Source organism: Pyrgilauda ruficollis, unplaced genomic scaffold (assembly GCF_017590135.1).
Source record: "Pyrgilauda ruficollis isolate IOZ18807 unplaced genomic scaffold, ASM1759013v1 scaffold2, whole genome shotgun sequence".
Lineage (NCBI taxonomy): Eukaryota > Metazoa > Chordata > Aves > Passeriformes > Passeridae > Pyrgilauda > Pyrgilauda ruficollis.
This window is the reverse complement of record NW_024519206.1, coordinates 6,837,557-6,849,434: the sequence shown is the minus strand read 5'-3', so window position 1 is coordinate 6,849,434 and position 11,878 is coordinate 6,837,557. Positions and strand designations below refer to the sequence as shown.

General features: G+C 37.7%; 1 protein-coding gene across 2 annotated transcripts in view; it reads left to right on the top strand.

Moving 5' to 3' along the window:
- The first annotated feature begins 337 nt into the window (after window positions 1-337).
- Window positions 338-11,878, top strand: part of ETV1 (ETS variant transcription factor 1) — a 66,204-nt gene continuing 54,663 nt past the window's right edge. For both annotated transcript variants that reach the window (XM_041466707.1, XM_041466706.1), the window contains exons 1-4: window positions 338-467; window positions 1,026-1,160; window positions 1,969-2,056; window positions 3,786-3,833. In XM_041466707.1, coding sequence (XP_041322641.1) covers window positions 1,116-1,160; window positions 1,969-2,056; window positions 3,786-3,833 — 181 coding nt within the window. In that variant the 5' untranslated portion in view covers window positions 338-467; window positions 1,026-1,115. The remainder of the gene's footprint in view (window positions 468-1,025; window positions 1,161-1,968; window positions 2,057-3,785; window positions 3,834-11,878) is intronic.

Below are 11,878 nucleotides of genomic sequence, written 5' to 3'. Positions count from 1 at the left end.
TTTCGCTTTACGGACTCAGGGAGGCGAAACTTTTTCTTGAAATAAATTTATTTTTTGTGAATGGAAGGGGTTGCCTTGCCACCCGGGGGGGCGTAGGGGACGCGGCGTGCCCGCGGCAGGATCCCGGGACACCGCCGGGCACCCGAGTGCCGACTTCCGACGCGCTCCCCGGCCGGCGGCGAGGGTCGGGGCCGCGGCGGGAGTCGCCCCCCGCGGGCCGGGCGGGGCGGCGCGGGCGGGCGCGCGGCGATCCGGCGATCCGGCGGGGGGCGCGGGGAGCCAATGGGCGGCGGGGATCCGCCGGCGCGGCTCGGGGGCCCCTGGAGGAGGAGGAGAGGAAAAACCACGGGATTGAGCTCTGTCAGTGGCGCTCGCGGCTTCCAAGGGGGAAGTGCCGTGGAATAATTAATGTTTTTATTAAATTTGGAGGGAATTTTTTGCAGCCGATCGCCGCGCGTGGCCTTCAGGTGGGTCTTGCCCCGCAACTTTGTCCGCCGCCCCGCAGGATTGCGCGGCGGCGGTGGGGCTGCGGGAGCGATCCTGTGGGAGAAGGTGGCTGGTGCGCGGGGCGGGGGGGCCGTGTCTGTGTGTCTGTGTGTCTGTGTGTGTGTGTGTGTGTGTGTGTGTGTGTGAGGGCGGTGAGTGCGTGGCCGCCGGGCGCCGCCGCCGCCGCGAGGTGCGCGGCCAGCCCCGCGTTCGCCATTACGAGTTGAGCACACGCTTGCGAGAGCCGCGGCTGCCGCCGGCGCGGATCGCCCGCGGGTGCGGCGCGCAGTGTAAATAAAGCCCTGCCTCTCGCCCCGCTGCTGCCGCCGCCGCCGCGGAGTGCTTTTGCTCCGCGGTTTGCTGGCAGGAGCGTGTAACCCAGGTGAAGGCAGAGAAGGGAGGGTTGTTTTTATGAATGGGACTCTTTGAGGTTAATTAGGTATGCAAATGCAAGCAGTTCATTCATGCTTCTTTTTTTTTTTTTTTTTTTTTTTTTTTTTTTTTTTTAAATCTAAAAGCCATCTTGTATTCCCCTCTAGGCTGATTGGAGTCCAGATCCCGAGGAAATCTCCAGATCAAATGCCCAGTAAATAAAAACACTGAGCTAAGACTCGTGGAAGAGCCGCAGAATGGATGGATTTTATGACCAGCAAGTGCCTTACATGGTCACCAATGTGAGTGATCAGTTCAAAGTTGGTGTTTGTAAACTTGACTCCGACTTATTTCTGTGGGGGAGTTTTACAGACACAGTCTCTGCTTTGTTATGGCTGTAGGGGCAACTCTTCATCTGGGAGCTTTGCTTGCAAGATGAGCCTCTCTTCTTAGTTATTGCAATAAAGCATCGTGTTCTTTTAAAGACAGTTTTGGGATGATTAAAAAATCATGCACATGATTAGCGGATGAGGGAGGCGAGAGCAGCAGCAGCTGCATTCAAAGTTTCTGGCTGCGTTTGCCTGCAACGTTCAAAAGAATGAAGTTGAGGCAAACGTTAACCTTTTTTTTTCCTCTCTGTTTGTTTTTTGGTTTTTTTTTTTTTTTTCTTCTTTCAGGACTTTGCAAACAATTTTATGAGTAACACAGGGTAACAAAGCAGACTATTATAATTTCATGTCTGGGTTCTCCTGCATAGCTTATGCTATGGGGATTTATGGGCTATTGTGGAGGTTTGTATACTTTAGATGCTAAAAATACGATTGGTATTGTGTTGCTGCTTGAGCACATTATATATGTATTGTACAAATAGATGTCTACATAGATAGATAGAAATGTGTTGCATTTAGATATAGGAATCTTTGGGAGGATATTAGGTGCTCAGCAATATCTTTTGTTAGAAATTGAAGGCTGACAAGAAGTCCCTGTTTGAAAATGTAAAGAATTTATGCCAACTTTGCATATTCCTGATTAATTAAAAAAAGCCCAAAACAAACCCAACTAAATCTCAAACCTCAGATTTCTAAATTAACTGATCTTTCCTGTTTATAGAATCCGCGTGGGAGAAACTGTAATGAGAGACCGACAAATGTCAGGAAAAGAAAATTCATTAACAGAGACCTGGCTCATGATTCAGAAGGTGAGGGCTTGTTGTTCCCCCCCCCCCGGCCCCCCCTCCTTTTCTTACTAACGCAGAGAAGCTTTTTGAGAGCTCTTTATTTATTTATTTTGGAGATAAATATATCTAGATCAATCTGAATAAACAAGACAAGAAAACTACATTTACTAATGCAAAACAAACTGGCAAAAAGCAATAAATTTATAAAGTCGAAAGTCTTTCCTTGACTTACACTGTTGCATTTTGTGCACATGTGGCACACGGATGTCATGCACTGAGGCCAAGCCTTTGCGGCATCTAACACAAGTCATGGCACCTGGGTTTTCACCATCGGACCTCTTCATATTTAGAATGAATAAATCTCCCATCTTTTAATGTCCGTTTCCCTGGTATGTCTTCACTAGTGGTAGCAGGAGAGAATGTGGGTGTGGAGATTTGATTTTCACCAGCTTTACTGTATAGTCAGGGTTCTGGTGCCTGCTGGCCTGTTTCTCTTGTTGTATAACACTAACAGGGTTAAAAATCCAGGGAATTTCGATTAAGGGAGCCTAGAGTGGAGAAAGTTTTGGAGGCCCAAAGATTTGTAACTTAGTCCCATCAGTAGCCACTCAGGACTGTAGCTTGAGACCTGTAGGCTGGTAATAGCTGTTAACACTTGTTTAGGTTACAAGGTCTGTACTATGCTACGCCTACAGCCCTGACAGTACATGAGACATACAGGAAGATATGTAGAGGCCTATAACTTAGCCCTATGTAAATCTTATCAGGGTAAGAACACACTGACACACTTTTCAAAATCAATACTTGTCTGGAAAAGTAGATTCAAAAAAAAGCAACTTTCTGATTTTTCAGTCAAATAATTTCCCAGTGTGCATGTGGGCTATGAGTCCACAGGATAAATGAATAGCCACTGTCATTTAAGTAGATGTAAATAGTTATCTGTCAGCATTCATAAAAAAGGAAGTCTCTCTCAAAATACAGTAAATTAAAAATAAACCATTTGTTAGTTCAAATATCCTACTTAGTCTTAGCAAACAGAATTTTCATAACTGAGTTTCTGAGGCTTGCAAGTAAGCTGAATGATGCTCTGGTTTACACCCATTATAAGTAACTGATTTCAGTGCATTGCAAAAGATAAACTGCTGCAAAATTCAGCCCATGAAGAAAGTGGTTTTAGTTTTAAAGAAGTACAGTGAGTACAGCATAGAGGAAATAGTGGTGATTCTCATGTCATACGAAATAAAACATAAGGGGAAGTACAAAAGATTTCCCATTTCTCTTTTCTATTGCAGCATCTCAGGTCATGGCTTCAGAATTTTTATATGATAGTTATGACCCTACTATTAAAAATACTCAGTTGTTGCTCAGGCAGAACTGTGGAAGTCCAAGCAAGCTTTGTCTGGGGCAGATATTACAGGAGGAGGCCTGAATTGTATAAGAAGAAATTGTTCACCTGTAAGAAACATGATTTTTAACTTTTCTATGTGTTGCTGAATGAGCATTTTATACTACAGAGCTCTGTTAAGATTCTGGTTATTATTTCAAGTGCTGAAAATACAGTAAGTGCTTGGGTTTTTATTAATAGGTGTAGAAAAATCAGTAACTGATGCCTCGGAATACCTGCTTTTTCCGTACACTTGACTGCCAAACCAGAATTAATGTATATTGCTCTTAAGGAAAAATATATTTTTGAACCCATTTTAATCTTTTGACGAGATTAAATTTTATCTATGTCTTTATCTTTTTGCAGAACTCTTTCAAGATCTGAGCCAATTACAGGAGACATGGCTTGCAGAAGGTAAGGGAAAAAACTGCTTGTAAAAAGAGGAAAAACAACTCTGGAGGGGAAAAAAAAAGTCCTGAACTTGCTGTCTTAATGTTCAGCCCAATTAATTGAGCTCTAAAAGAGCCACCTCATGTGTCATGCATACATTAGAGCCTCTGATGAGTTTGTCTTTGGGGACTCTGGGGCTGCTCTACCCAGTGTCATCACAAATTACCAGGAGAAATTGCTTCCAGCTCACAATCACATCTGCTTTTGGCAAGAACTAATGCACCAAGACTTCAAGTTCTAAGCCTCTGTTCAGATTTTAATTGCAATTGATCAGGTTTATATTATTGTACCTCGAGAGACTACATACAGCCAGAACTGGGCTTGCTGTTTCCTTTTCAGCAGCACATATAATTATTTGGTGTTCTGGTGGAGTACTTTTCTGATGGCAGAAATTAGTTTCTCTGGGTTCATCGGGACGGGATGCTTCAAGATTTAAGTGCAAGTGTCTTCTTTCCACCTTGTTCACAGCACAGAACATTAGGTGTGTATGAAATACTTAACCAGTACTTTTTCTTTCTTTTCCTCTTTTTTTTTTTTCTTCCAGAAACCTTTAAATATTTTGCATGTTATTTTTGTCTTTGTATTTGTAGTTGTGAGATTCTGTACCGGGTGATTAGAAAATTAACATCGGTCTGCTTTACACATGCATGCTCTTTTAAGTATTTCAAAAAATCTTGCAGAGCACATTCTGGTGAAGAGACAAGGTTTAAGAACAATAATTTATAAATCTGAATTTTGAGTAATTGTTGAGATACTCATTTAACAGTAACAAAAATGAGCTGCTGCATTAGAACTTTAACAAGTTGCAAGGTATCTTTTTGCTTGTTCAAGTCTATTTGTTTTCAGCAACATTTTCTGATTTTTTTTTCTGTGATATTTGCAGTACTGTTTATTTGAAGCATAAAGATTTTTGTGCATTATCTCTTCTTAATATTTCTGGTAAATTTTTAATGTAAACTTCTGCATCTGAGATAGACATAAATTTGATGCAAGTTAAAATAATCTCTCCAGATTCATTCTAATTTAAATGAATGTGAGTATTCACATATGTTTAAATTTTTTCCTGTACAGGACTATGCACAGCTGTTTATAGAAGAGATGTTCTGTATTTGGTTTTTTTGATTTTTTTTTTTTTTTCTTTGGTTTTTTTGGTTTTTGTTAGGGGTTTTTTTTTTTTTGTTTTTTTTTTTTTTTTTTGGGTTGTTTTTTTTTTTTTTTTTTTTTTAGGTTGGTTTTTTTTTTTTTATTTTGTTTTGTTTTGGTTTTGTTTTAAAGGAGGGATGCTGGGGTAAAGTGCTTGCTGTTAGTGTTCATAGAAAGGGAAATATTGCTAACTACTTGTTTATGCCCTGGTTCTGTTTTAACAGCTTTTTGTGTGGTTTTTTTACCTATTAGTAAGTTGTGAGGTATTGTTTATTTTGATGACATTTTTATTCTGCTAGTATTAGTTTTTGTGTGGGGTTATTCTTTGTATAATCAAAAACCCCTCCTGAAATTAATGGAACAGAGGATATATTTTTGTGAACTAATACAATTCTTCCCTAATAATTGAAAACAGGCTGTCCTGAACTAAGATCATTTTTGCAGTATGATCAGCTGTAGCTGTCTCCCTGTGGGATTTTCCTAAGGAGCTCTTTACATTGTATCATCTCTTGCATGTTAGCAAATCAGAAACATGTTAAAATACTGCTCAAAAGATGCTATATTTTAATTTAGAGGTTAACTTTCAGTTTGATTGTTTCACTGGCGTGGATGGTTTTGTTTCTGAAAACTGGTTAAATTTCTTTGATCTTAAGTCAGAAAAAATACAGGCAGATTGATAATGCATGTGTAGATAATAATGGAAGTTTGAAAAATAATGCAGAATTTAAGACCAAAATTTGATCATTTCCATTGGTACATAAATGAATGTAATGTCAATTTTTATTCTGAAGGCACTGCTTATTTTAGACTAGAATAATTTGTTTGAGAGCCTTTTAACCTCTTTATCAGAAAGTATTTCACTGAATAAATTTAGATAGGTTTTGAGAGAGAAGGTGTCTAGTCCTATGTCAGCTAGGTTGAATAACCTTTATAAAGGCAGATAAAATAATCTGGGAAATATTTAAAAATTAAAAGAAAAGTTCCCTTTTTTTAACTAGAAGAAATAAATAAACCTAAATAATGCTATTTTGTCCACAGTATATTGCAACTAAAATATTACAGATTTTTCAGTGTTCTAGAAGTACTTTAAGAAATCTGTTTCGGGCCATGCCGAAACCTGGTTTGAGCTGTTTCATGAAACAAACTTTGCACAGCTTTTCATAAGGCTAAACTAAAACTGAAATAAAAAGTTAAGATGACAACTTCAAATATTGAGCTGTTAGCTTGATCCCAAAGTTTTATGGAAAAAAAACCCCCACACTTAACAACTTCTGTTAGTCTTTGTAATATGCTAGTGTTTGAGGACAATGTAGCTGTGCTCAAATGTCTATATGGATGAGCTTAGCCAGGAAACAGATTTTGAAATCAGACTTGTTTACCCATTGCTAGATGTGTCCATTTATGTTCTTCTGGACCTTCCTAGGCTAGAAGTCTGCCAATTTGGCAGCATCAGTACTGTTTACATATTTCTTTTCATAATGCTCTGGAGCCAGGGAAATGACCATGAAATTTTAAAACATCTTGACCCTTTTTAAGAAAAGCAGTGGCAGCTGACCAGGTTTCTCCCACAAATTCAGATCCCCACTGGGGTGTAACCAGGTCAAAAATCTACTTATTAGTTAGGAGAAGAAAGTGAGTTGCATTTTGTGACACACAAAAATAATGCTTGTGGATTTTTCTTTGTTTTGCTTTTCCTGAAGCTGTCCTTACTGCATCACATATTTTAGCCTGAAGATTTTTACAGTTACTGTCACCTGTGACAAGTTGGTGGTAAACAAGTAAACAGAAAAGAAATGAATTCTTTTCCTCTTGAAAATGGTGGGAGGTTCGCTTGTATTAAAGAATTAATCCAAATGTAAACAATTTGTGTAACCTGTTTAATATTTTATTACTACATAATTAACAAGCTGAATACTACTTACAGAGAGCTCACAAATGTATTCCACTAGCTGCATAGTAGGTTTTTATGGAAATGAGTTTTACTTTTTACTCTGTGTGGTATTATATATGTAAGAAAGACTCTAAATTATTTTGATGTAAAACTTACTCTATTTTGATGCAAAACAACTCTAAGATTGCCCTGTGTCAATTGTTATGCAAGACAGAAGAGAGAGCATAACAGTTTTCTCATGCTAGAAATTGAAAATGGGAAGCCTTTAATAATTTTTTCAATGTTCAACCTTGAAATAGTTAAAGTTGTCTATTGCTAACCAAGACAAATATTATTTGGATTTTATCTTTTATATTTAAATAACTCAGTGGCAGCATTTTGACATGATAATACTATAAAATGGCTTTATTGATTCCATGTATCTGGAATCAGATTGGTTCTGTCAGGTAGCAATTGTTCGGTGACTTGAAAAAAGTGGTTAAAATATTAATCTAATGTTATCTTGTCATGGTAGCTCTACCTACTTGTTGTGGAACAAAATGAAGAGAGAACAAATTGTTAGTGAGTGAGTGAGTGTCTCCTTTCTATGGCCAAAAGCATTTGGCTTTGGGGAATACTAGATTAACAAAGAACTCAGATTTTTAAAAAAATATTATGTAGACACTAATTTCTCCTGCAGCTTGTTTAAGGTACATAAAAGGCATCCCGAGCGAAGACAAATAATACATTTATGCACTAGATCTGCTTAGTTAATAAGTTTCTCAGATGTCAATATACTAAAAACTAAAATACAACTAAAATACAACATATACAACAACTAAAATACACAAATACATCATTTGTGTGATTTGAAAAACATATAAAAAGATTAAGTAAACAGAAATGAGTTTGAAATAACGGCTACAGGTAACGGGTTCGTGCCTCTACTGCAACTCTGCTAAATTGAACGGATGGCTTCTTCAGGCTGCTGGTATTCAGAAGCCACTTCTTAGTATCTGAAAGTAAGTAATTTGTCTCAAATAATTATTGGCCAACTTTGGAATGAACTTGAGGAAATAAGTTTCTTCCCTCTGTTCTCCTAATACGAAGGTCCCACCAGTGCTGCAGTGATGTCTAAGCAAGTGTTGACTTGTAGTTTGTTTCTTAATGAGAAGGTGTGAAGGGAAATAGTTCTTAGGTCTTGAAGGATTGCTTTTAATAAAAGAGAGTACTGGATCTTCAAATATTAGTCTAGTTAGACTGTCTTTGTTTAATATAGCTAACTAGCTTTTTTCTGCCAAAAAGTTGTAAAATTTAGCCAGCGTAAGGCAGGCAGTATGTAGCCACATTCAAGAGCTATCCACATTTTATAGGAGCAATAAGAGTCAAGAAATTGTAATTTAGTACCTCCATTACTGAAATCTGCCTGACAGGAACAGACACTCTTAAAAGAAGTGAAAACATTTTCAGTTTGTAGTACAGAGAATATTTTTTTTTTTTTTGTGGACTCTAGTGATCTAATAGATTTGATTTTCTAGTACTCACTGCTTGAGATCATAAATATCTGCACAAAAAAAAGAACAGTTACATTAGGCAAAAAGGAGGGAAGGGGATGTTATTAAAATAAAAATCCAAAATAAATAAACCCACCAAAAATCTACAAGTCGGGAAGTTTGTGTAGTAATAAACTTTTTCATGTTTTTCTTGTTTGCTAGTAAAGTGAATAATTTTACTCAAATAATAATTTTCAAAACCGGACAGGGGTTTGCTAACCATGAGGCATGTAGCAAAATACTAAATGGGAGTACTCCTTTTAAAGCTAACTTTTTTTCCTCATATTTAGTATAGCAGCAAATGAAGAGCAGATTCTGCAAACCCATCTTCATATTCCTAGGGATTATTCACATAAGGAAGAATTTTGAGATCTGGAGCTAGTTTTGAAATGCATTTAAGTTTATTAGTCAGAGCATCTCACGTTATGTAAAAAGGGTTTGGGTTGTTTTGACAGCAAATCCAGTGCTTATGGGAAATAATTTTTTTACCATCTTGAAATTTATCACTGTTTTACCTTGCCACTGCTTCTTTGTTAGAAATAGTTGTTCCCATGGAAAAAGTACAGCCACCAACCAACACCCCCCCCCACCCCTGCTCTTGCAGGAATACTTACAATTTAGGCAATCTTTCAGATATTCAGAACTGACAATGAATCAAAGAAAACTCAATAGATCCATTACCGTTGAGGCCCAAAGTCTTATTTTAGCTGAGGCCAAAATACTACTGCTCATATAGAATTTCCTGTCAATTTCAATTTCTTTTGCCACTTTGAATAAATGATGGATATTTTAAAACTAATTGCTCTTAGCTCTAAAAGTGAAGCATGAGGTCAGAGCACACAGTACCGCAGGAAGTGTTCTGCTACCCAAAATAAAGTTTTAAGTGAAGCATTTTCAGCTTCTTGTTTTTCTGGACAGCTTCCAGTTTGTTTTTTTTTAACAGGAACACCTTTCTCTGGAGTGCAGCTGAGCTTTTGGAAGCAGTTTGTGAGTGGGAGAAGGAAGAGTTAAGTTTAAGCCCTTTATAGTTTGCTTAACTTTTCATTTATTAAATAACGTTCCTCAGCAGGTCTGTGCTGCATCTTGAGACAAAGCAGTGAAATCACTGTGTTTATGCCTAAAGTTCAAGTTTACTTTGCTGTAGCTTTCTGGAAGGGTGTGACATGAAAAGCTTGTGGTTGGGGCCACATGGTTCATGCTGGACTGTGTTTTTGTGAATGGAGGCAGAACTCCAGTTCTGACTGCTTGTCTTGAGGAATTGCTTCGGAGATCAGCTGTCTCATTCACTGGCAGAAAGAATGACTCATACATCTTCTGCCTTGTTTGGCTCCAGGTCATTGTTACAGTGGATAGAGCTGGTTTTAATTAAATATTAACTCCTTTTGTCCTGGATGCTTGTTAATGGGGACTTTTTGTTTACTTGCAATGAAAGCAAGCTAACAGGCCTGAGTTCTAAATTTTTTTTTCCCTCCAAATTGCTTTCCCTTTGCAAAATGAGCTGTCAGTTCAGCCTTTCAAAGAGTGTTTAAAGCTTTAAAAACTACAAACAAGTATTAACTATTTTTGTGCTGTGAATGTTTGCATATCTCAGTAGGTAGTGAAACTGTAAAACTTAAACTGATAACATCTTCAAGATTGTAATTTAAATTTCTGCATGCTTTCCAAATCCTCTTGAGACATTATAGCTATAGTCAGAAGGAAAAAAAAAACCAACTTTTAGTAATATCCTAGGCTGAGTTGGATAGCTTATGCTGCAGATGTTGTCTGCTTCAGGAGTCTGAGACTTGATGCCTCTGAATGTGGAATGAACTCGTGTAGCTGCTTCTGCTATAAGCAGTAAAAGCCACGTGCTTAATATCCTTCAAAACCTTTTATCAGTCTTTTGGAATATACTTGCCTTCTCAGACCCCCATAATTAAGTAGCTCAAGGAAATGTTCTCATTCAGATGGGTGATCATTTCAGATATCTTTTTTCAATTTCCCTCTGAATGGCAAAGTAAAAAAAAAAAAAAGTTTTGCTGATTTCTGCATTGTGTCATGTGCACATTAACAGAAGCTTTTATGGCGGCCTTGCTAAGTTGCAGTATTTATGAATAAAGAGGAAATGAATGGCCTATGTATATAAATGTGTCGACAGTTGTGACACTGCAAGTTACATTGTCCTTTCAGACATTCATGTTCAAGTGTCTTTACCTGCCTATTTAATTTGCTGCAAAATCTGCCTGTAATTATCCAAAATCCAGGTACAAAAGCCCTCCTCTGCCTGAGCGATGGGATGTTGTATCCCAATGATACAGCATCCCACAGTGAGATGCTGGTGGAAGGAGTCTCTCCATGATGATGACTGCTTGCATTTCAGCAGTATGATCATATGCAAGTTTCAGTTTTGCTTGTTTAGGAATAATATCAGATTAAGTGAAAGAAATAAGTACTCATTTCTACCAGTTAGCAGGTCCTTTTAATTTCTCCATATAGGCTTGTGGGATCATTTCTAAGGTACTGATGCTACTAAATTTGCATTCCAGTTGGAAATGCATGTTCCTAGTTTGAATGTTCTGGTTGCTGTTATTTGTTATGTTTATATTTGGTAGGGTTTTAAACACTCCTTAACGTGCCTTGTTCCTTTCTCTACAGAGGCCTTTAAGGCTATGTTAATATTGCATTTAAAGTAAATTTTGACAGCACAGTCTCCACGTGTTTCTAGAGTACCGATAAAATGATGTGCTCCATCTCTATTAAATATGCCTTCATAAATTTTGGGGATCCATGAATAAAGTACATTATTCTTGTTTACCCCATACACAAGAGCAAATCAGGGGTAATGGCAGTAATGTAGTGGTTTCTATGACAGTTCAACCAGATATATTTTATTTTTTTCATAGAGTACTATGGCTGGGAAAAAAAAAGGACCTTACTTACTGATATATACATAAATCTCTACAACAGATTTTTTTTCTGGACTAAGTCAAATTAAACTGATAAAACCAGAATGAAGCGCTGGTGAAGCTGTCCAGTGCATAGAAGACGCTCTCTGGAAAGTTATATGAGATTTCTATCCCTGTTCTGCAACCACTAAATGTAGCCTCTTTATTTAAACAGAAGGGGTTTTTGTTTTCCTTGAGGCTTTTAAAGATATCCTAGATTCACAAATTTTTATATATATCTCTACATATACATGTATATATAAAATGCAGGTGCATGTTAAAAAAAAAATTCTGCTGGCCTCCTTGCTGCATTTAAAAATGATGGGTGGCTTAAGAAAAATGTGTGGGATGTCTCTTCTGTAAACAAGAAGTTACATGATTCAATTACTTTAACTCTGAATGTTCTCACAGATGCTTCAAAAACAAGTGGAAATATTAGAAATCTTAGGAACTGATTTTTAAGTAGAAGACCTTGATTTCATAATCATATTTTTCTGTGACAGTCAAATAGTTGGCATT